This window comes from Chinchilla lanigera, unplaced genomic scaffold, assembly GCF_000276665.1.
Source record: "Chinchilla lanigera isolate Chin_1 unplaced genomic scaffold, ChiLan1.0 scaffold00001, whole genome shotgun sequence".
Classification (NCBI taxonomy): Eukaryota; Metazoa; Chordata; class Mammalia; order Rodentia; family Chinchillidae; genus Chinchilla; species Chinchilla lanigera.
In genome coordinates this window covers 62,598,789-62,620,689 of record NW_004955402.1, presented here as the reverse complement: position 1 = coordinate 62,620,689, position 21,901 = coordinate 62,598,789, and the positions used below count along the sequence as shown (strand labels likewise).

The 21,901-nt window shown below is 51.6% G+C and overlaps 1 protein-coding gene across 7 annotated transcripts in view; it reads right to left on the bottom strand.

Moving 5' to 3' along the window:
- Nfatc1 (nuclear factor of activated T-cells, cytoplasmic, calcineurin-dependent 1) overlaps positions 1 to 21,901 on the bottom strand; it is a 115,956-nt gene that overhangs the window by 53,658 nt on the left and 40,397 nt on the right. For all 7 annotated transcript variants that reach the window (XM_005373108.2, XM_013511612.1, XM_005373109.2 and 4 more), the window contains exons 4-7: positions 16,521 to 16,723; positions 14,430 to 14,602; positions 12,720 to 12,860; positions 1,879 to 1,934 (exon numbers count right to left, since the gene is read on the bottom strand). In XM_005373108.2, coding sequence (XP_005373165.1) covers positions 1,879 to 1,934; positions 12,720 to 12,860; positions 14,430 to 14,602; positions 16,521 to 16,723 — 573 coding nt within the window. The remainder of the gene's footprint in view (positions 1 to 1,878; positions 1,935 to 12,719; positions 12,861 to 14,429; positions 14,603 to 16,520; positions 16,724 to 21,901) is intronic.

Below are 21,901 nucleotides of genomic sequence, written 5' to 3'. Positions count from 1 at the left end.
ACTGTGCTTGAATAGAGTAGGAAGAGAAAAGAGATGGAGAGGAAATGAAGTGATGGGAAATCTTGTCAGTATGGGAAAAAAAGTTTCAAATGGCACCAACACATCCATGCGACTTGCTTTAATGTATACTGTGTGCATGTGTGTGAGCGTGTGTGCCCTGCCCCACGACAGCCAGCATTTCCTGAAGGCCTGCTCAGGTGAAAGCCAGAAAAGTGACAGAGACAGAGCTGTGAGTGGACAACAGGCTCCAGAGGAGATTGAACACCACTAAGGACGAGTCACCCCAAGAAACAGGCGGCAGCCCCTGGAAAGGTGGGCTGAAGGTGCAGCATAAAAGATGCTTTTTCTGACAGAGCCACCTACAAGGAGGGAAGTGGGCTGAACCTGTAGCAAACATGCAACAAGTGCCCTTCAAGTGCTACATTCCCTTTCCTGCCAAGATGAGACTCCTTGAGGGGTTCCGGGCCCAACTGTCCCTGCTCACATGACTCCCAGGAGCTAATATGTCCAGGAAGGCCAAAAAAGTCCTTAGTCCAGAAGACGCTTCTGAATCTCTTTCTCTCACTCTCTCTTTCTTTCTCTCTCTCTCTCTCTCTATCTCTCTCCCTCTCTCTCTCTCTCTCTCTCGCTCTCTCTCACACACACACACACACACACACACACACACACAGTGTACACAGAAGCCTCCCTGCTCCCCACATTCACTTGATGGGCCACTCAAGACACTGTGATAGTGGTCAGAGGAAAAAGCATCAAAAGATGGGACAACTATGGTTTCCTCAAAAAACTGTTTTCTAGTCATGATGTATGTTATGTTCTTTTAGGACAAGGCAGAATCCACATACAAGACTCATTGGCAGATACTAATTCAATTATATCAACAGCACTTTACACATCAATGGTCTAAGTCACTCATTAAAAGACAGTGTCTGAGAAAAGAAAGCAGAGCTTTAGAACAGAAAACAAGACCCAGTCTGTGTTGTGTCAAAGATGCCCACTTTTGTTTACAGACGCAGATTGGAGGTGAAGGGCTGGAGGAGCATCTACCATGCAGCAGTAGTAGCATCAATTTTGGACAGAAATGGGTTTCATGATTAAGTGATCAAAGAACAATAATTTATCATAGGTACCTCCAATGAGCAAATGATACCAAGAAACTACGATGGTAAAGCAGGAATGTGGGCACAAACTACATGCTATGGGTAGCTGGAAACACTGACTAGAGACATCAACCACAGATCATGCCACACTTGCCATGACTTTCAGCACATGCACATCCACCGGCTCACTGGCAAACCCAAGAAGTAGATCAAACAATCTGGTTAGAGCTGACCTTGTATCTATGTCAAGCTCAAAAGAAGCATCAACGAAGCAGTTGGGATGTTCATTCTCTAGAGAGGGTGGTGTTAAGTCACTGCCAAGGACACTGGTGAAACCCTGCTTCCAGGTGGCACGTGTCTGGGCAGGTGCTGGGCACCCACTTGGGAGGCTTGGAATGCCGTGGCTTCCTAGGGGCAGCCCCTCGTGCAGGGCAAAACCCCTGGCAAGGATACCAGGACCGCAACAAGAGGCACAACTGTTCCTGCCATGCACTCCTCTGGGGATGCTCAGGGCCTGGCACATATGACTCAGGTGCTGGCTGCTTTCTGGTGTCTTAAGAGAGATGAGACCTCAAGCCCAGCCCAGCCTGTTGTCTTCCTGGCCACCGTTCACCATCCTGATTCTCTTCTGCTGTTATTTTGCATCATAACAGCACTTGTTTCAGCAGGTCTTACAATTGTTTTACTACTTGTTCTATTTTTTATGATTGTTTCATTTAAAGAAACAATAAGCCCACCCTACTCAGGCCCTCCTCATGCAGGACTGAAGGGTACTTACTGGCTTGCACAGGTCTCTGTCAGTTTTTGCCTCCATCTCCCAGACATGGTGACCATCTAGAAGAAAGGGCAGGAAGAAGTTTGTCACTGTGGTGGGAAGCCTGTCCCTCCAAACCTCTCAGATGACTCAGGCACACAGGGCATACAGAGAAGAGGTTGAAAAGGAGAGCACATCCCAGCCTGGGGCTGTGGTCAAGGGCAACAGCCTGGGGCCCAGGGACAGCTGACTCTCACAGCTGGGGGTCATGCAGTGGTCCGGCACGGGGGTGGGGTGGGGTGGGGCTGGGAACCATGAGCTCCAGGTGGCTGTGCCCAGGGCTCCTTCCAACCATGGCCTTCAGGTACAGCCACACTGCCTGTGCTCAGCAGCTGTCCCAAGCCCAGGTTCACGAGTGTCTCACCGGCCCAGCACAGTCAAGAAGGGCTCTCCGCACCCTACCCATCTCCAGCAGAGAATGCCGAGGAGAAAGAAGGCGACCCACAAGCCCAGTAGGAGGTACACTAGGCCCAGACCCAGCCAGCTCTACCACTTGCCCCAGCCCACCTAGCCCCCTGTACATTTTGGGAACAGAAGGTAGAGCTTGAGAGGCCTATCCTCTGCTCAGAGGAACTGCTGGGGAAATAAGAAAAGTCTTTCTTTGACTACTTGCCACATCAGGACACAGCAATGCAAAACACACGGTATTTTTAACCTTAGCCTAATGGCCGTTTGCATGTTTTTAAAAAAGTGAAAAGGCTCCCGGAGGCACACTGAAAGAACTTACTGTTCTCTGCTGGTGGCACAGAGTGGTCCCTTCACTCAGGGGATGGGATATCTGCCACTCACAAGCGTTGTGATGCTGACCCTCTGACCGTACACTGAACACCGTTCGGGGTGGGCACTGTGAACTGATGTGCTTCCACCCCAGAGGTCTCTTTTCCTCCTCAGCTTTCTAGTCTCCAAAATGAAGCCACTGCCGGGATGAACAGTTGTAGGACCACACACTTATTTTTGGCTTAAACTCTATTTTCAAAGAAAAAATGTGTCTGATACAAACCTACATTAATGATAAATCAGACAAATTCTCCTTTTTCCTCAGTGCTGGGCAGGGTAGAGGGCAGAGGGTGGAAATATGAGTCACCCAACTGTGCCATGGCCATGCCAGCCTCCAGGATGCCCACAGCATAGCACAAAGTACTCACCAGACAAACCCACCCAGGGCCCTGGTATGGACTGGCACCCAGCCTCTTCTGGGAAAGCAGCACAAAACTAAAAATACCCAGCTACTCTTAAAGCAGCAGTTTCACAAAGCAGGAGCCCCTGGAGTCTGGCAGCTCAGGGACTTTGGCAAAGAAGCACGTTTAACCCCAGCCACATGTGCTCATACATATGGAGAGCCCATTGGATGGCTCTCGTGTGCGTCTCCTGCCTACCTTAGCTCCTACTTTTTGGTCCAGATGCCCCCTCCCACTCTGTTCATCACAGATACAGCTACTCCTCATATAACAAGGCACTGTTTCTGGGCTATCCTAAAACCACCTCTGAAGCTGCAGGAGCTGCCTCCCCACACACAGGGTACACTAGCCACTGTACAGCCTCTGCCGAGCTAAGAACTGTGGCCATGGTGACACATCACTGAGAAGCTGTCCTGAGAAGGTGCACGCCTTGGCTGGAGGAGAAGCACAGACAGCGCATGTGCTGAGAGAGGAGGACATGAGGTGCTCCGTCGTGGGGGCATCCTAGTTCACAAAGCCCTAAGAGGAGATGCTACAGCCCCTGTCACCTCCCAGGAGAGACAGGGGCTCCTCACCACTCATCCTCTCACAGCACAGCTGCCTCCTGCAGTGGTGTGCTTTGTAGGTTCAGGTCACAAGCTGGAAATTAAGTGCAGCACAGGGATGGAGGTGGCTATGCAGAAGGAACCACTTTCTTTTTTCCCAGGCCACGTGGCCTATGGGAGGGGCACTCCTTGCTGGAATGCCCTCCAGGGAGCCCACTTGAGCTGTTTCACTGCCCAGCACCTGCCTGGCCCACCACTCACCACCAACAGAAGGACACCACCCATCTATACTCCCCAAGTTGCACCAGCGTCAATCACACATAACACATGGTTTCCCATTAAAAGTTGGGCTTCTTGGAATCCCCAAAATGTATGTGCCACATTCAAATGTATGTGCCTGGAGTTTGCTCCGGTTCTCCTGCCCACCTGGGAGGAAGGTGGAAAGATTTCCCCCATGTGCAGCTATCACACAGGTGAGGGGTGCAGGTGCTGGCTCTTTGGGACCTGACTGTGGTCTTTTAAAGGCAAATACATATTTGTGATTAGAAATGCACATAAAGCAATTGTCCCAGCATAGACAAAGGGCTAAGGCCAGGCAGAGATGCTGCTCAGCAGGCGAGCTTTTGGGAGTTGTTAGACTAGTTCCCATCTCCACATCGCCACAGTGTTCGCTGGGAGGTGGCCCCTGCTCTCCCAAGACAACTGCAGCCTTCAGATCTGCCAATGGTATCCTCTGCAAAAGCGCCCACGCGAGGGGAGACCAGCTGCAGGGCTGTTCAAACTCCAGCTTCTGCCAGGAGGGGAGGTGGTCACTCTGAAAGGGCCTTTGTTCTGCCTTATCAGGAGCTCCCTGCTCTCAGTAGGAAACTGTGCCCAAGTCCAGAAGTAAAAATATTCCAAATCATTAGGGAATTCCCTGCAGTGTGAGTCATCAGAAAGGCTTCCCCACCACACCCACTGAAGGTTTCCACACAGCCGGGCCTGCGGGGCTGGGGCAGTTCTGCAGGCTGCTGGACGCTGCTGCCACGGGCTGGGCTCACAGGCCAATCACTCCAGGGCTGTGGGCTGAGCTGCTGTTTCCACAGGGGAAACAGCTGAGCATTTACTCAGGAGCCGAAGGCTTTCCTGAGACAGTCTCCTAGATCCTCCCAGGGCGGGCAGGAAGCCGCATCCTGGAGCTGCCGCTGTTGCTCTGGCCTCAGGGGCCGGGGCACAGTCCAATCAACGCCACTGTGCGAGGGACCAGGATGAAACAATGAGGTGCACAGATTCAGAAGAATGCATGGCAGGGGCAGGCACGCCTACCCTGGCTCTGCACAGACTGACAGTGAGACTTGACAGCTCTCAGCCTGAAAGTGCCCATCCTTTCTGGTCTGTGTGCCTGCCTGGAAGCATGGCCTCACCCGCCTCAGCAAGACTCCAGAGTGCAAAGGAGATTCCCCAGATGCTTTGGAAATCAGCCTTGAGCCGGACACATCTGCACGGAAAGTCGCTCATCTGCTGACAGCAGCTGCAACCACCAAAGAGCAGACATAGCCCACGTGTCCACCAACTGAGCCACAGACAGACGAACGGTGGCCTGGCCACATGGTAGAGTACTATTTATTACTCAGTCCCAGAAAGGTACAAGGTGCTGATACCTGCTGCCACATGGATGAGCCTTGAAAATATTCTGAAAGCCACACACGAAAGGACAAACATAGTCTGATTCCACCGGTGTGAAAGAACCTGATCAACCAGATCCAGAGTCATGGAAACGGGGTTAGTGGTCCCTGGGCTGGGGGATAGGAAGTGAGAGGACCGGGTGATGGCTTCTGTCATTCTGCTGCCTGTTGCTATAACAGAATACGTGAGGTTGGGGGGTTATAGCATCCCTCAGACGCTCAAGGGGACCTCGTGTAGATGGCACCACAGAGTGGAGAGTGTGGAGACCACACGGCCCGCTAAGAAACCAGGAGTGGGCCCCAAGCTCACTCCTGATGACACCTCACCCACTAGCTACCTGGCACCCTCCAGAACCACCCTCATCTCCTCTAGGGCAATGCTCCACCAACCCAGTCATCTCCCCAAGTCTTTCCCATCTCCCATGTGGCCGCTCTGGGGACAATGCCTCCAGCACATAAACCTCAGGGGACCACAAGTGCTGCTGATGGGTAAGAGAGAGACAGAAATGTCCTGCAAGTATAACTGTGCCAAAACCACGGACCACACACTCAAGAGTAAATTGAACAGTGCGTGAACTGCAGATCACTAAAACCAATATAAGAAAGTCACTATCTGACATAATCACGAGTGATACTGTGCTCAAACACCTGGGGAAGCCCTGGAATACCTGGAGAGGACAAGGAGGCCCAGCTCCCCATCTGTGGGAACTCAGTGTGCTTCTGTGCTGCTGCACCATTCCCAACACCAGCGAGGCTGATCCCTTGGCAGTGGGGTCCAGGACAAGAAACTGCTGCCAGGGAGGGCCCTGGGTCAAGCCCACTGTCTGGATACTCCAGGGGCGGGGAGGCTAATCGGAAGGGGTGGCTCTATCATCACACCCAGAGACAACAGGAAGCAAAGCTCCACTGTGCCCTAGTGTGCCCCTAATATCCTCTGGCCCTGCCTGCAGGAGTCCCGAGGTCATTCCCGCTGCCACTTGCCACTCTCCAGCCATGTGTCCCAGCAAGGAGTACTTGTGACGCCTGCAGAGGTCAAGTGGAGGTCAGCAACTCCACAGACCAGTAACCAGCCTCCACTGCACCCAGCTCACTCTCCACTGCTATCTGCTAGGCATCTGACTTCAAGATTGGCCAGGAAGCCAGTGGAAGAGTCTAGTGCCTCCAAGACGTCTGGCTGACAAGTAGAGTGCCCAGGGTCTGGGCTGTGATAAGAATAATGGTGGGCTCTTCCTACAGCAGCCTGCCACCTCCCATTATAGACTGCCCAGGGTGGATGGACTCCATCATCATGAAACTTCTCTGGGTCATTTCCTCCAGGGCCTCTCTGAAACACCGCAACTCTGGCAAGAAAAGGTTTCTGAAGGCAGGACTGTCCCACCCATGGCATTAGTCTCTCATGGAAGCCAGCTAGTGGCGGACATGGCCGTGGGATCCAGTTAGGAGAACACAGAGTGCCTTGAGGGTAGCCACATGAACCCCACTCCATGAGGTCAGCACTGCAGTATTTTTTGTCTGTGACGGAGGCCGGCACATGTGTGCAGCTGATGACGTGCTGTCCCTGGGAACAGACACTGCCCTTCCCAATCTTTCCCTTTCCTATTGCAGATGGCCAGAGAAGTGGAAAGAAGAAGGTATTTTCCTACAGGCTAGCTCTAGACAGCCAAACGGCACCTGGTAAGCAGCCAAGCCCTCAGTGTCTGACCCTGGGAAACTTCCAGCAATCCTCGAGGAGGCAGGTGACCAGCAGAAGCTTCAGTGGCTGGGTAGCATGACGGAGGAACACCAGGGAGGCGGGAGGTGGGCTGCTGACGGACCTGGGCTGGCATGTGGTTTCGGCTCCATCGCCAGAGCACAGGAACTACGACTAACGTTGTCTGGTTGGCCAGCTGTGACTGCCACGCAGTGGAAAGAGGTGTACGGGCACGGGAATGTGAGGGTCCTATAGCATGACATGGGCAACAAGCAGCGGGCACTGCACGTGGTGTCCAGAAAGCACTCAGCTGCACCAGTGCACACACGTGCACACACACACACAAACACACACCTCATTCCACAGAGACACACATGCACACACAGACACACACTCCTCACACACATCACACATACTAGATCATGTATATATACACACACACCCCTGCATGGAAGCACATTCACACATATCACAGTACAGTGACATGCATGCACCCACATATACGCATGTGCAGACACACAACACAGTGACACACTCACCCACACACATGCACATGTGAACCCAGTGAGACACATGCCATACTGACCCATACATTCATTCTCATACACACACACACTCCCCAAGTTGGTTCTCAGGTCTCAGCATCTCAGGCATGGGGTTGCCCCTGCCTTTTCTGTCACACAACAGTGTGCTCTGACACAGGTTGTACAAACTGGTACATAGTTTTAAAAAGGAAAAAGTAAGAAAAGACACTCTGCTGTGTCCATGCCCTTTTGAGAGCTAAGATTTACAGCTGCTCCCTGAATGTGGCTTGGAGGAGGCACTGACCCTTGGAGCGCTCACTCCCATGAAACGTGTGCTGTCATAATGAAAAAACACAGTAAGATCCTGTGAAGAGTCAGGTCGCAAGGCCCACTGCGAATCCAAGAGCCCGGGCCCTCTCCAAGACCTAGCCCACCTTCCCTGGGAATGCCCCTTCCTACCTCCCAGAGCGTCTAGCAGGACGGTTGGAAGAGACTTGGGCAGCCCTTCTCAGAGAGGTCCTCAGAGGACAAAGGGGCCCTTTTACCACTATCCCCTGAAGGCAGTGGGATGTCCCTTGATCCCATGGAGGGGCCCCTGGCGCCTTTACCCCACTCACACGTACATGTGGGAAAATCTATGTCTGCTCTTCCGTGCTAAGGTTGATTGTCACGTTCAGGTTATCACCAGGGCCCAATAAGGTCGTGGAGAGTCACCAGTGGGACTCAGACTCTCCACACTGTTCTCTGAGCATCTTCCTTGTAAAAGCAGCATCTTCAGAGGGGTGGGAGAGGTGGCTGCTTTTGCTGGCCATTTCCTACAATCCCACATCAAGTGCAAAAACGGCAGGAATATGCCACACCTCACACCCTAAACACCACCATCTCCTGCCTTCACTCCCTGCCTGGCCCACCTGCAGCCTTCCTAAGAGACAGAGGACAGACTCAGCCTAGGAAAAGTAGCAGCATGAGCCTGTCTGCCTTTGCTAGGGAGGACACCAAGAAACAGGGGTGCTGGGGGGCAGCCACAGAGAGAGGAAGGGACAGGAGGGCCGGGCTGGGACCTGCTGTCTGGGTTTGGGGCTAGGACCTGTCTGTGCTGGATTTCGGGAGTAGGGTTAGACTGTGCTCAGTTTGGAGCCTTAGTTGGGGCTCTGAACAGGGGGTAAAGAAGCTTGGGCATGGAGGTAGTCTAGGTCACGGCGCCTCCTATGTGTCCACTCCTGCAAGATGTCTCCCAGCTCTGGCGCAGTGTGGCTGCCTGGGTTGAACCTGAGCAGTAGGATGGCATATCCCTGTTTTCCTATACATGGGGCCCCCTGTCCACCCCAATGATGTCATACCTCGTGGGGAGACCTCCTGGGGAGGGCAGGGTCCTCCCTCCTGGGGAGGGCAAGGTCCACAGGTCACAGGAGCCACATGATGACCACTGGCCAGACCAGTATAAGAACTTCTGAGGAGCCCAGTCTACTGCATAGTCGCCATGGACAGTGACTGTGGCCTGAACCCCTAAATTCTGGAGGAGCTTTCACACAGCAACAGAAACCAAAGCAGGCTTCACTCTTGTTTTTACAAAACTTTGACAGAGGGGCTGGGGATTTAGCTCAGCGGCAAAGCGCCTGCTTGGCAAGCGCAAGGTCGTGAGTTCGGTTCCCGGTACCGGAGAAAAACCAAAAAAAAAAAAAAAAAAAAAACTTTGACAGAGTAGAAAGTGACTTTACAAAGAGAAGCTGCGTTTAACACTGGTCTCCAGAACTGGTTGGGGCTTATGGCATCAAGACCTCACACTGACACATTCTGTTCATCTTGGGTCAGTCTGTATAGGACACTGATCTCCTTTCACAGAGCTGTTTCTGTGTTCACACTGATACTGGGCATTAGTGTGCTCCTCCCTGCTTCACATATCCACACGCACGCACAAGCATGTGCCCTACTCCGCAGATCTGCACAGACACCGCTGCCTGCACCTCACCCCTTCATGCCTCGGGAGCTGGGGTTGACGGGTGGAGGCCACCAGGGGTTCTAGCCTGGCACCCCAGGGCGTGGCTGCCCTCAGGTCTCACCCTGCGCCCTCCACCTTTTGGACGAACATTTTCCACGGACTTTCATCATCAGGAAACATCACTAGCATGGACACACAGAACCTCGGCCCAAACCCTGAAAAGACAGACTCATTTCCACCCACAAGGCAACTGCACAGCCCAGTAAGACTTGGAAAGAGGCACAGCATCTCCCCAAAGCTTTGTCACGGGCAGCGAGGGCTGCTCTGCTCAATGCCCTTGACACAGACCCCACCCACGGCTGCTGGAGTGTCCCAGCAGCCTGGCCAGTGTCCATGATGTCCACAGAAAGGGCCAGCACCTGGAGCCATGAGGGTGACTGCCCCCATCTGCTGGACGCAGCAGCCAGGGTGGAGTACTGTGGAGCTCTGCTCTCACCTGTGAGGGCCTGCTCCCAGCTCCCAAGACCCCATGCCCAGGGCCCAGTGAAGCAGGAGGGCAAGAGCACCCTTTGGCATTCAGAAAAGGTCACCTTCCAACCCAAGCCCTGACCTCCATCCTGAGCTGCCCCAAGCATCCAACACAACAGCACTGATAACAACCACCACGCATGTGCTTAGTGCAGGTAGAACACTGGGGACTGAGGGCAGCCCAGGGAGAACCAAGGGCAGCCCAGGCAGAACTGAGGCCAGCCCCTTCGGCTGAAGCCAGCGCCTCCTGCCCATCTGCCAGCTTCCTCCGTGAGCATCACTTGGCTCACATTTCATCCCCTGTGAGCAGCAATCTGAAACAGAACTTTAAAAGAGGCCAGATGCCTTGTCAGAAGACAAGACAATCGTGCTTTTAATTTGAGTTTAGTAGTTTCTCAAAAAAAAACCCCAAACTAAAGCTTGTCACCAAGGTGAAGGTGGAGGGTGTGGAGTCATGGCCACATGCCCCAGTGCATGGGAAGCACTGGAGGGATGATTTTTGCTGAGGAAACTGAATTTAAGAGAAGAGCACATAGATATTGGTTCCCTCCTTTTGAAAACATACAATTTGTATGTACATATGTGTATCATCTACTGAAATATAAAAATGAAATTTTAAATACTGTCTAGATAAATAACTTCAGCATTCCCATGTTCTGTGAGGTCATGGTACAATCCATATGTGACATCCACTCGTTTAGTGCACTCCTTCTGTGGGTGGGAGGTTCTGCAGACAGTGGGGTGATCAGCCAGCTGACCACCTCCCAGGCAGGGTGGGAAAATACAAATGTCCACTGGCATGAGCCTGAGGTATGGCTGGAAAACTCCCTCAGGCATCCAAGGAAGCTCAACTTTACAGGTGAGAATAAAGCTGTGAAGGTAAGAAGGGAACTTCAGTGAGGATGGCAGTGAGGCTGACAGTGGGCCCCATGTAACTGTGAGCCCCACACATGAGCCAGTAGGTAGCCACTCCTCACCAGGCTGGACAGTGCTAGCCACCATAAGGCAGACCTTACAGGAGCCGGACCCTCCGCGGTGAGGTCATCAGAAGGCGCCCTCATCCTGTCTAGCCCCAAGGACTCTAAACAGGGAAACAGTCCAGAGAGCATCAGGACCCTGCACTGCTGTGCAGCAGTGAGGCACCACAGCGCCACACAGTGCGATCACAAACACCTCACTGAGAGCAGAAAGCAAAGCGCCACATCTGACACTCTTCCCCGCAACACAGAGACACGCCTGAGACTCTGAAGGTTGAATTATTTCAGAATTAGCCTCCCCTAGAGAAGGGTGTGGGCAATGCAAATTCTCCTTATCATTGCACTTAGCTGGGTTTTCTCTATAATTTAAAACATATTTTCCAATTATGTGCATGATTACATAGGCAAGCCAAGTTAAACGTGAAAGACGTCTAAGCCCGTGTTGATTGAAGTACTTAAATTTCCTGCAAACTGTACAAAATCAAGATCCCATTATGAAGGCTGAATGCCTCAGTGGTTTTCAGTGATTAGGGTAAGTACAGGACTAGCCGCCTTCAAGAAAATTCCAGTTAGTAAATGTGAAAAAGGAAAAAAGCTACCAAACACTATCCTTATGTAGATTGCTGCTTTGTTGGCTCACACTGGGCAGAGGCATGGCATCCTGGGATGCCACTCCTGGGCAGAGGACAAGGGGAGCCTATGCCAGAGGTCCAGATCAGCATAGGAACCCAGTTCCAAACACACAACTCCAAAGTCTTTGAGGCAGCGGGGTCGCATGGTGCCATGAGAGCAAGGCGACACCCCTCTGGGCCATGGCACACTCATCCTCTTGCACCTGAGACATGCCTGCATGGTTTACCTTTCTGTCTTTGCAACTAGGCACTAGTGAACACAGACTCTTTGTGTATCTCTAGCCCCTCTGGCCAACACAGCCTTGCCCAGTGAACACCTACACCTGGAGCCAGCAAGTCCCTGCCATGCTAGACAGCTGAGTTCCTGAAGTCAGTTGAGGTGGCCAGAGACATGACAGCCCCAGGAAAACACCCCAAGCCACTCAAATCTTACCCTTGGCACCAGAAGCCAACTGGGTATTCCAGGCTGAGCCAGGGTAAGAACAAGGTCTGCTGAAACCAAGGGGAGGCTGTGCTCCAGCACCTCCCAGGGGTCCTCAGGGTGGTGAGGTCCTCTTGGGCTTGTAGACACAGAGATCACACGCACACACATACACACAGCTGTGGCTCTGAGGGTCAATGACGAGAACAAGAACAGCAGCACGAGGTCTGAGGCATCCAGCCACAGACACCCATGTCAGCAGGCCTCTGTGCCCATCCCTTCCTGCTACCAACTGGCTGCTTCTTGTCTGGTTGGCCTCTCTGAGGAGGTGGGAGGAACTCTCCCTGAGCCAGGGAGAGAAGAAGCCCTCACCATATGTGGCCAAAGGGGAAGGGCTGAGAGGGAGAGCTGTCCAGGAAGCTGAGAGAGGTGCTGGCCCTGGGGCTCACTGCAGGCAGACCAGGGACCCACAGCACAACAAATAAACCCTTTCAAACACTGCAGGCTGCCCCTAGTACAATCACATTCAGAAGGATGGACCTGGAAGACCTGCAACAGCAAGAACTCGCTGGAGGACTCAGACGCGGGTGCACAGAGCCACCATGTGGGCCTCATACCTGCCCATTCCATGACTGGCCTGTCCCTCACCAACCAGAAGTCAACTCCCACCAGCAGGAAACTCAGACAGCCAGTTTTAAAGAATGTACCTGGAGCCTTCTCCACAAAAATGACCTTGGAGTCCTGTAGAAAGTTATGGCCAGAGAGGACCATCTTCTTCCCACCGATGACCGGGTAGCTGTCTGTGCTCTGCTTCTCCACGAGGGGCAGCTCTTGGGCTGACCGCTGGGCTGTGTTGGACAAGGAGAGGTCAGTGAGCCAAGCCCTTGTATTCACCGCCTAGAGGGAGCTGAGCTGAGGACACTGAGGCTCGCAGCGCACTGCCTCCTGACACAACTGCCCAGAGCAAAGGGCCAAGACACTGCCCAAACCCGGGATGAACCTGGATTGTAGCACGTAACTGCTCTAACTAAAGACTTTCAGCAGTTGGAACAAACACCTATCACGACACATTTTAAGGAAGCTGGAAGCGGGCTCCACTGAGGGGGCTGAGTGTGCCTAGCACTAGACTGATGGCCTCAAGTGTGGGCTGGGGTCCTGACTGTAAAGATGGGAGACCACAGGATAGAAGGAGCCAGGTCATGGAAGGCAGGGCAGAGGGGACCCCGGACAAGGTCGGCCCCACCTCACCAAGATGAGACCAGGCCTCAGGACGGCGAGGTAGCTCACTGGAACCACCAAGTCCATGCCTAGTCACAAACACAAACTGCCCTACATGGGTGGGGGAGCAAAGAGATGTCTGGGAGATGACAGGGAAAACAGGAGCGGGGCACATGGTTTTTCTGGTTGGAGACTGTGAGAAGACTCAGGTCACTGCCAAGGAAGACAGGCTGGAGACTCAGGTGGGCACCCAGAGTGACCTGCACCATGTGCTGCTCAGGACCTTGAGGTGAGAGTTTCTGACACCTTCTCCTGGGGTATTTGTCCTTTGGGTGACAATGGCCAAGAAGCCAGAGGACAGACAGAACCACGAAGAAGTCAGTGGATGGAACAGGGGCCAAGGGCTGGCTGGGCCTGTCTACACTCCCTTGTGGGTCTGGGTCACCCCTTGAAGGTCCAATCCTCAGAACGGGTAAGAAGGCTTGTGGGTGCAGAGAGTGACCGGAGGGGAGGCTGACACCGGGCTCTGATGTTCCCATACAGAGCTGGTTAGGGACTTGACTCACTAACCAAGCATCAGCAAAGCAGCACCAAAGGAAGGCTGGAGTCCTGATGTCACCCCCCACCCAAAACAACCACCTCTGCACCAAGGCCAGGAAGCACCCAAACCACACTCGGCTGTGGTCTATTACAATTTAAAGGGGCAAAACCCCAGGAAGACGAACAGTCCTATATCAGCTTACACAGTTCCCATTTGGGTGGTGTAGCGCAGTGGTAGAGCACTTGCTCAGCATTCAGGAAGTCCTGGTTTCATTCCCAGCACAGCGAAACAAAGAAAAAACATTTAGGCTGGTTTAGTCTGAAGGACTACCGTGCATTTTTGCTCCCCAAAACCTTAATAGAGAATTAATTCAAATGTGGGTGACACTTCTCTCTCAGAGCTTCCAGGCAGGCCCTGATTTCTGTTTTCTCCTATGGGTGCTGGGGTCAGGACAGCAGGGTCTCCAGGCAGGGTCTGTGCCTGCAATGTGGGGCTCACCCGGACTCTACAGTCAACACTGAGATCAGGCTCATCTGGAGGGGACGCGCACAGAAACAGGCACACCAGACGGGAAGAGCCAGGCCATGGTCTATCCAAATGAAGTGAAGAAGCGGGAGACGGACCAGTTTCAGCTGCCCATCTCTGCAGGTCTACTTACAGCACTCAATGGGGTTCGAGGCGACCTGGAGGGACAGCGTCCGGCCACTGGGCTGTGGGACGTGCACTCGGAAGACCAGCCGCACCCTGGTGTTCTTCCGCCCGATGTCAGTCTCCCCTTTCCGCAGCTCGATGTCAGAGTTTCTGAGCTTTAGAATCCCAGCACAGTCGATGCTGCCCAAAACAAAAGGCCATGGCTTGCCTTCAGTCACTGGCGCCTCCCCTCACCAGGCTGCCCCCATCCAGGCCCAAAAGGATAGGCTGTCAGCCCCAGCTGAGTCCCACCTCCTCACAGGAGAGCAGGCCAGCTGGAGTTGCTCACTGTCCCTTGTGAGCTGCAGGGGATCTCGCGTCCACACCTGGCCATGAACAGGAAGTGAAGGGGCTGCGTAGACATGCCCTCCACCCCTGGCCAGAAGGGAACCACACACTCACTGTCCCTGCTGCCCCAGGCTATGTCCTGACTGTGGCCCGCTCGCTGCAGCAGCCCAGGAGGAAGAGCAGCAGGCCCTGCGCCTTGTGTGTGCATCCCACCACTCTCCCAGGAAGCCAGCGCACTCCCGGGCTAGACCACTGCTCCCCTCACTCAGGTTCAAATTCTTCATTTTCTTGTAAACTCCTTCCTAGGGTTTTATGTAACTTCATAATTTCTTTCAAATTTAGACTCCAGTAGAATCCTCCTCCATGTATAAATTCTTGATGCAATAAAATCCAATACTTTTCCTTCCTTGATTGGCTAAGAAAAGAGACTGAGACCTATATGCGTCTCTCCTACCCATTAAGGGGTCACATGGAGACCAGTGAGTCAGTATGGAGAGCAAGAAGTGCTGTCCGCTAGGCATATCCTGAGACACGTGGAGCCGTGTGTGCCAGGGGGCATTCCGTTCCTGGGGTGCACTGTGGCACAGCACAGCAACCACTGGCTTCACAGTTCCTGTGGCTGAAGGAACACAAAGCTTCTTTTGGATCCTCTGGCCTTATCCCAGACCTTGGAAAACCTGGATTACAGCTTGGGAAGGAAACCCACAGATTCTAAATGAAGTCAACTGTAGTCAGTTCTCTCAAATTCAGGATGAACCAACATGGAGAGAGAGCTCTCCCTTTGTTTTCAATCAGAGGGTTTAAAAGTTATAATTAACTTATTAGGATCTAAACAAAGTCCTGCATGATCCAGCCCTTACCTGCCTCATCTGCATTCTCCCTGTCACCATGCCGACCTGGACACACTGATCTCCTCATTGGCCAATAAGTGCCCCAAATTCCCCCTTGCCCTATGGCTTTTTGCATGTGGCTAATGAGCACTCCACATACCCGGCCCCTCCTGCACATCAGCTCTCAGCTAAATGGTACGTGCAGGGAGACACCGTCCCTGCCCTGCCATCAAGAGCAGCTCCAAGCCATCTCGCACCTCTCCTAGCTCACTTACTGGGAGTTTTTATTATCACCACCTCACCTTTGCTTCTCTGTCTGCGTATGTGTGTTAATTATCTGCCTGTGCCCACCATGGATCCCCAGTACAAGGCAAACACCATGGGTACAATCAGTATGCCCTCTGCCTCTTTCTCCTGCATTCACAGTTTGGGGTGATGAGTGTGGCACATACTTGTCACTCAGTTCTTAGGATTAAGTGAATACACCCTTTCTTCTATTACCCAATGTGTCTTCTGCTTATTGATAAATTCCTCAATAAGCTAACTTGACTCTGCATGCCAGAACTGGCCATATCAGCAATGTCAGCAACTCTTAGAGTGAAAATACTATCTAGAGATATTGCTCTCTTTCGTTTTTCAACGTTTGCATTTCAGACATTCTTCTAATTTGCACTCCTATATTCAGAAATAAATAGGTGTCATATTTAGGAGCCAAATGAGGCACTTGGGGGAGGTATTTACAGCTGTGTAATGGAGATGCTTATTTTAAGTGGCAATACACACAGTGGCTGAAACCCTAGAAAGAAACAAATCCACTGTCATAAATATTTGCAAAGTTTATTTAGATGCTAAGCCACAACACCCAGCCTGGAGCTGTGGGAAAGCCCCAGGATGCAGAGGCAAAGCAGTGTTGCCCACAGTCAGAGCCCCCAGAGGCTTACATGGCTCGCATGTTATTTTCCGGCAGCAGCGGGATCTCCAGGACTTTGGTGTTGGACAGGATGGCCTCATGGCTGGTGGTGGAAACAGTTTTCCCTGTGATCCGGTGGACCTGGTAGAAGGCATGGGGCCGCAGCAGGCGGTCGTCCGCCGTCCCAATGAACAGCTGTAGAGTGAGTGGCTCATTTTCCAAGTAACCATGTAGCTGGCAAGAGAACAAAACACTCCCACTAAGCAGCATGCACACAAACTTCAGGGAATCAATTATATGTGTACCAGCACACTCTAACTCAAAAAGAAAGCTGCAACAGGTGCCAAGTGTCCAGTACAGCTGCCCCTTTTATTTCTCTGTAATAATCATGTAATATTGGTACTTCTTAAAACTTGCAAAATGCCTTGTGATCCTGAAGGTCTTGGGGCACACAGGTTAGGCTTTAAGCACTCCTGTTCTACTTTCACATATGTATAGCTCATACACATCTGCACAAGGCAGTGTGCACACATGCTTCAACAACAATGACAACCACAATCGTGCCGTGTTCATCTCCTGTCCAGGCACAGCTAGTGGCAAGGTGCCTGCAGCAGCCTGCCAAGTTACCCCTCTGTCCTGTGTGCATTGTGTAAGTAGCTTCTAAGGAAGCAAACACCCTCCTTCTGGAGCAAGTGAATGGCGTAGAGATGGAGGGCAGTTGGGCAGTTGAGGTGATCACCTCCAAAATCTGAGAGCTAAGGCTATGCTCTGCCTCATACATACATCCAGGCACAGCAGCAAAGGGACAGGACCTACTTCTCCTTTTTCACTTAAGGTGAACTGAGCAGAGAACAAAGTCCAAACCTTCTGAGTAAACACTATATTTGCAAACAAACACAAAATTGGACTTGTACCAAGGTGCATCTCTTTTCTGACTGGCTGGGTGCACCTCTCTTTATTCAGAAGCATGTAGCAGCCATGGTCACACTGCTGATACCCAGGAGATCTGTAGGCAGGTTAGCTCAGCAACCACCAGCCAGTGGTGGACTCCACACAGTAGAACTGCCATGGACATTCCACCACCCTCTCTACTTGGTATAGCCATGGCCTTGGGCACAGAATGTACACAGCTCAAACAAGGCATGACAAGCCAGATCCAGAGCAATTCCAGATGCTTCTGCCAGGACATAAGTGGGCAACCCTAAGCCTGTACTTCAGAGGATGTCCTACATCTTAGTCAAGGTGGTGAAAACCTGCCACCCTCTGAGCACCTTTGTTCATTCTAGCCTCAGAGTCCAGAGAGCTGAACACTCCACGAGTATACCCAGCTGCACCCCAGAAGGCCCTGCAGCACTCCAAAGGAAGCTCAGGTTAGATAATACACATATGGGAACCCAGAGCCACCTGTGTCTGGCACAAGCTGTAAGGTCTCCACTGCATGGGAAGCACAGCCTCCTCCTCCTCCTCCTCCTGTTGGCTATCTCGCCAGCAACTAAGCCCAGAGCCTGATGAGCAGCTTCAAGGGAAGTTATGGTTGCTGTCATCCTGAGGCCTGATCTCCTGTGAGGCAGGCAGAGGGGCTGGGAACTGGGCCATGGCACTCAGAGGCAAGGCTGGTATGAGGGCAGAGACGTGCAGATGGGCCAAGGAGACCAACAGGAGTTTGGTTTATTGATACAGAGCAGGAGGCTAAGGAACAGAAACACCTTGTGCCCCTTAGAGGTCCAACAGCAACACAAAGCAAAGCTCAAAGAGGCAAAGAAATCCCAGCCACAAAATGTTCCCACAAATTCTCAGAAAGGACAAGAGAAAGTAAGATAACATGGGAAAAGAGAAACACGGAACCACCCCTAGGTCTAACCTATTTTCTGCTTGACTTGAAGCATAATTCCAACCTCATGGGCTGGTAGAGGTCTGTGACTTTCCTTTTTTAATATGCCACTTTGGAAAAAACAATGAACTTCAGAAATGGGAAACAGAAAATCAGACATTGCAATTAGTTACTGCTAGATTTTGATGTGGGTGATGGGTGTTGACTTTTTACAAGGGCCTGGCCCCTCGCACGTCCTTCATGCAAAGAGCGGTAGCCACAGCCTCTGGCTTGATGCAAGCTGGGCTGCTCATTATGAGAGGCCCAGGCACCATGATTTTCATTAACTCTTCCGAACCACCAGCACGTGGCACTTGGCCAGCACTAACACTGCCACAAGATAAAAGGACCCTGGGCTGAGAGCACACTTCAAACAGGTACAGCCTGCATCCTCTCGTTCAATTATCAGCCCCACAGCCACCAGCAGCAGGAAAAAAATGTGTTCTCTATTGCATCAAAGCCTAACTCAAGTGCAGACACAGTAATTTGCCGCCTCAATGAGCACAGGAGGCCTGGTTCCAGGACCTGGCTGGGTGGGAGTTTCAACAAAGGGCACATTTCCTAAAGGGCTTTGAGAGCCTCTGTTAAAAGTGAAAGCATGTTGCTTCCACGTGGGCAAGGAGGTACCCAGCCCACCCCAAACTCAGTGCTCAGGAGGACCTGTTCTTCTCTGCCCTAACTCACACTGGATGTGACACTGGGAGTAACTGAGGAGGAGGCAGAACCAGGCAGTGGCTGGTCAAGGGCTGACCCTTAACTCTCAGAGGTTTGTATGTAGCAAAAGTTTGTTTCCCCTGCCCCCAGCCCTCCGGAGCACACGGGGAGGTCTTTCTAGGTCTGCTAACTTCCTCCTCCTTCATCTGACTGAGACTCTTCAGCACATGCAAAGGAGCTGAATTTAAGAGTAACAAGGAAAAAGCTGGCTGTGGTGGGACATGCCCTTTACCCTAGCATTCTGGAAGGCTGAATTCAGGAGGTAATGTAATGAGACCCTGTCTCAAAGTAAAAAGTAAAAACAATGGCCAAGGATATAGCTTCATCTGTAGTATGGGGTGTGGGGAGGCTAAGAAATGGCTGAGAGCCCCTCATGATTTCACTGATGTCTGCATTCACAGCACAGCTCAGACCCGCAGAAACCACCCATGAAAACCAAAAAAGACCTGGCCACCATTTGGACTTCCTCAGTTGAAAATGAAGACATCAAAAAAGGATCCATCAGTGACTGGAGTTCTGGAGAGAGATTCAGTGTGCGTGAGCTGAGTGTCAAGAGTAGGACACACTTCTAGTTCACCCTTGAGGGCAGACTTGGGGATCAGGGGCAGAGGACACAAGTCTCAGGTGTGACAGCCCGATCCACAGGGCCAGTGTCAGCTAAGGAACTGCCAGCAGGTCAAATCACCAACGGCCCTGTCAGCCCATCCGCCTGTCCCCTTCGTGATGCACCCCACAGAGGCCACAATGTGTGTCTGAGAAGCTGTACTGGCTGCTGAGGCCCGCGTGAATCTTCCACCCGGCCATCTCCAGACACTGTGTGGGGTGCTGTAGCGTGTCTCTAGGCAGTGTGCCTGGCAGCTCTGATTAATGCTTAAAGCCAGTGCTTGTCACAGGCAGCAGAGTGGCCAATGGGGGCTCTGAACATCACTTGTAGGCTTCACAAGGAAAGAGGATGGGTTTTTTGTAGGATGGGTCTGTGTAACAGGTGGACACAGAAATAATGTCAGTTCCTAGTGGTCCTCAGACACTCTCTGCATGTGCTCTGGAACACCGGCTCTGCTCTGGATGAGTTCTTGCAGGAAGACGTATGTACCTTTGTGTATGACATGGTCACAGCACCCATGGACTGATCACTTCAAACTGATTCTTTCATTACAAGTTGAGTGTTCCTCCTGACGTACATGTGTAAGGATAAACTTGCAGAGGATGCCTGCTGAATCCCTGGTCTCCCTGGAGGAGCCCCGGGTGCCCAGGTAGAAAGCTTCAGTCAGCACAAGGTACAGTGAGAAAGTAGGGTGTCCTACCCACACCTCTATCCCTATGTGCCTGGCCATATCTGAAGTTAGCCCCAAATCTTGTGTGTCAGAAGGTGGCTGCATCGTGGGGGCATATAGCTGACTTGCTGTTAGAAGGTGGGGTCTGGTTTGCTTCTCTCCCTGGCCCCTCCATTCACTCTCTCTGCTTCCTGGCCACCATGCCCATCTGCCATGCAGTCCTGCTTTGGAGCTGACCCTGGGCTGCAAGCATGAGTCAAAATAAATCTCTCCTCCTTTAAGTTGTGGGCATGGGGTACTGTGTCTCAGGGATGAAGAAAGTAACCAAGAAACCAGCTGAACACAGATGCTACAGTCTCATGCAGAGGCCCATCCATGTAGAAAGTCGGCCTCTACCGCACGGTTCAGAGCGGTTGTTCCTAGCACTGCCTAACTCTACAGGAACAAAATGCCTTTCCCTTTAGAATAACAGATCCTTTTTGTATGAAAACATGAGTCTCTGCAGTGAGTGTCCAGCTGAGATGAGAGACCAGGACCACCCCATCCAGTCTGTTCAACTCCCAAGGAGTAAGATGGCAGTCCTTCACCTACTTAATGAACTTACTATGAAACTATTATTCTATGGGACAAAAGATGGCTATACAATGGGAAATGTAAAGAAAAGCAGAGAGTCAGAGGTAAATTTTGTCATTTAGTATTCCATTTCATGAAATTTAACACAGGAATATGTAAATGGGTCTTTGGCCAATGCTCTCAAATGGGCAGGGCCTAGAGCAGCCTAAGGGCTCTAGCCCAGCCTCGCTGAGGTCAGATGATTATAAAGTGACAATTCAAGACTCCCTAGGGCCCCTGCTGTGGCAGTTCTCTGATGGCCAGGGAAGACAGTGAATTTTGGGTATAATTTTATTCTTTAGAAAAACGCCATTTCAGTGAAAATGAGAATATTTAAGGTTTAACCTGGGAGATAAACATCTATTATTTAAAACATGAAGTTCATTTTAAGGAAAGAAATTTGAACTACTTTACACATTGCTGGCATGGGCCTTCTGCCTCTGGCACGTAACAGTGTCTGTCAGAATAGAGTTTATGAAGTTACCTGTCATGACAATGACCTCTCTGCTTCCACCTCAACTAAACAAAATGCATTATTCTGTTTGCAAGGTGTAAGGGCCATGAGTTTCCTTGCATTAAAATGTTTGTTTTTAGCTCCGCTGCTTACCTCAGCACTTACACAGTGGGATGACAAGTGAACAGAACAAAGGAGGACAATTTATTCAGGGCTAGAGCTCAACCCAAGCTCCTACCACAGCAGAGGAAGACACTGGATTTACAAAGAGCTGCTAATTGCTGGAAATCGACTGCCTTTCAACTAGTCATTTTGAGTGGGTTATATAGGAGGTAAGCCAAGGACACCCTCATGTGACATTCTTCCTTCAAGACACACTGCACCTTTGTAGTGATCACATTAAAGGGAAATTATAAATTTAAGACCCGGAAGTAACACTTGTATTTCATAATATCCCCAAAAAGCAAGCAGGGAGGGAAAACCCAGTT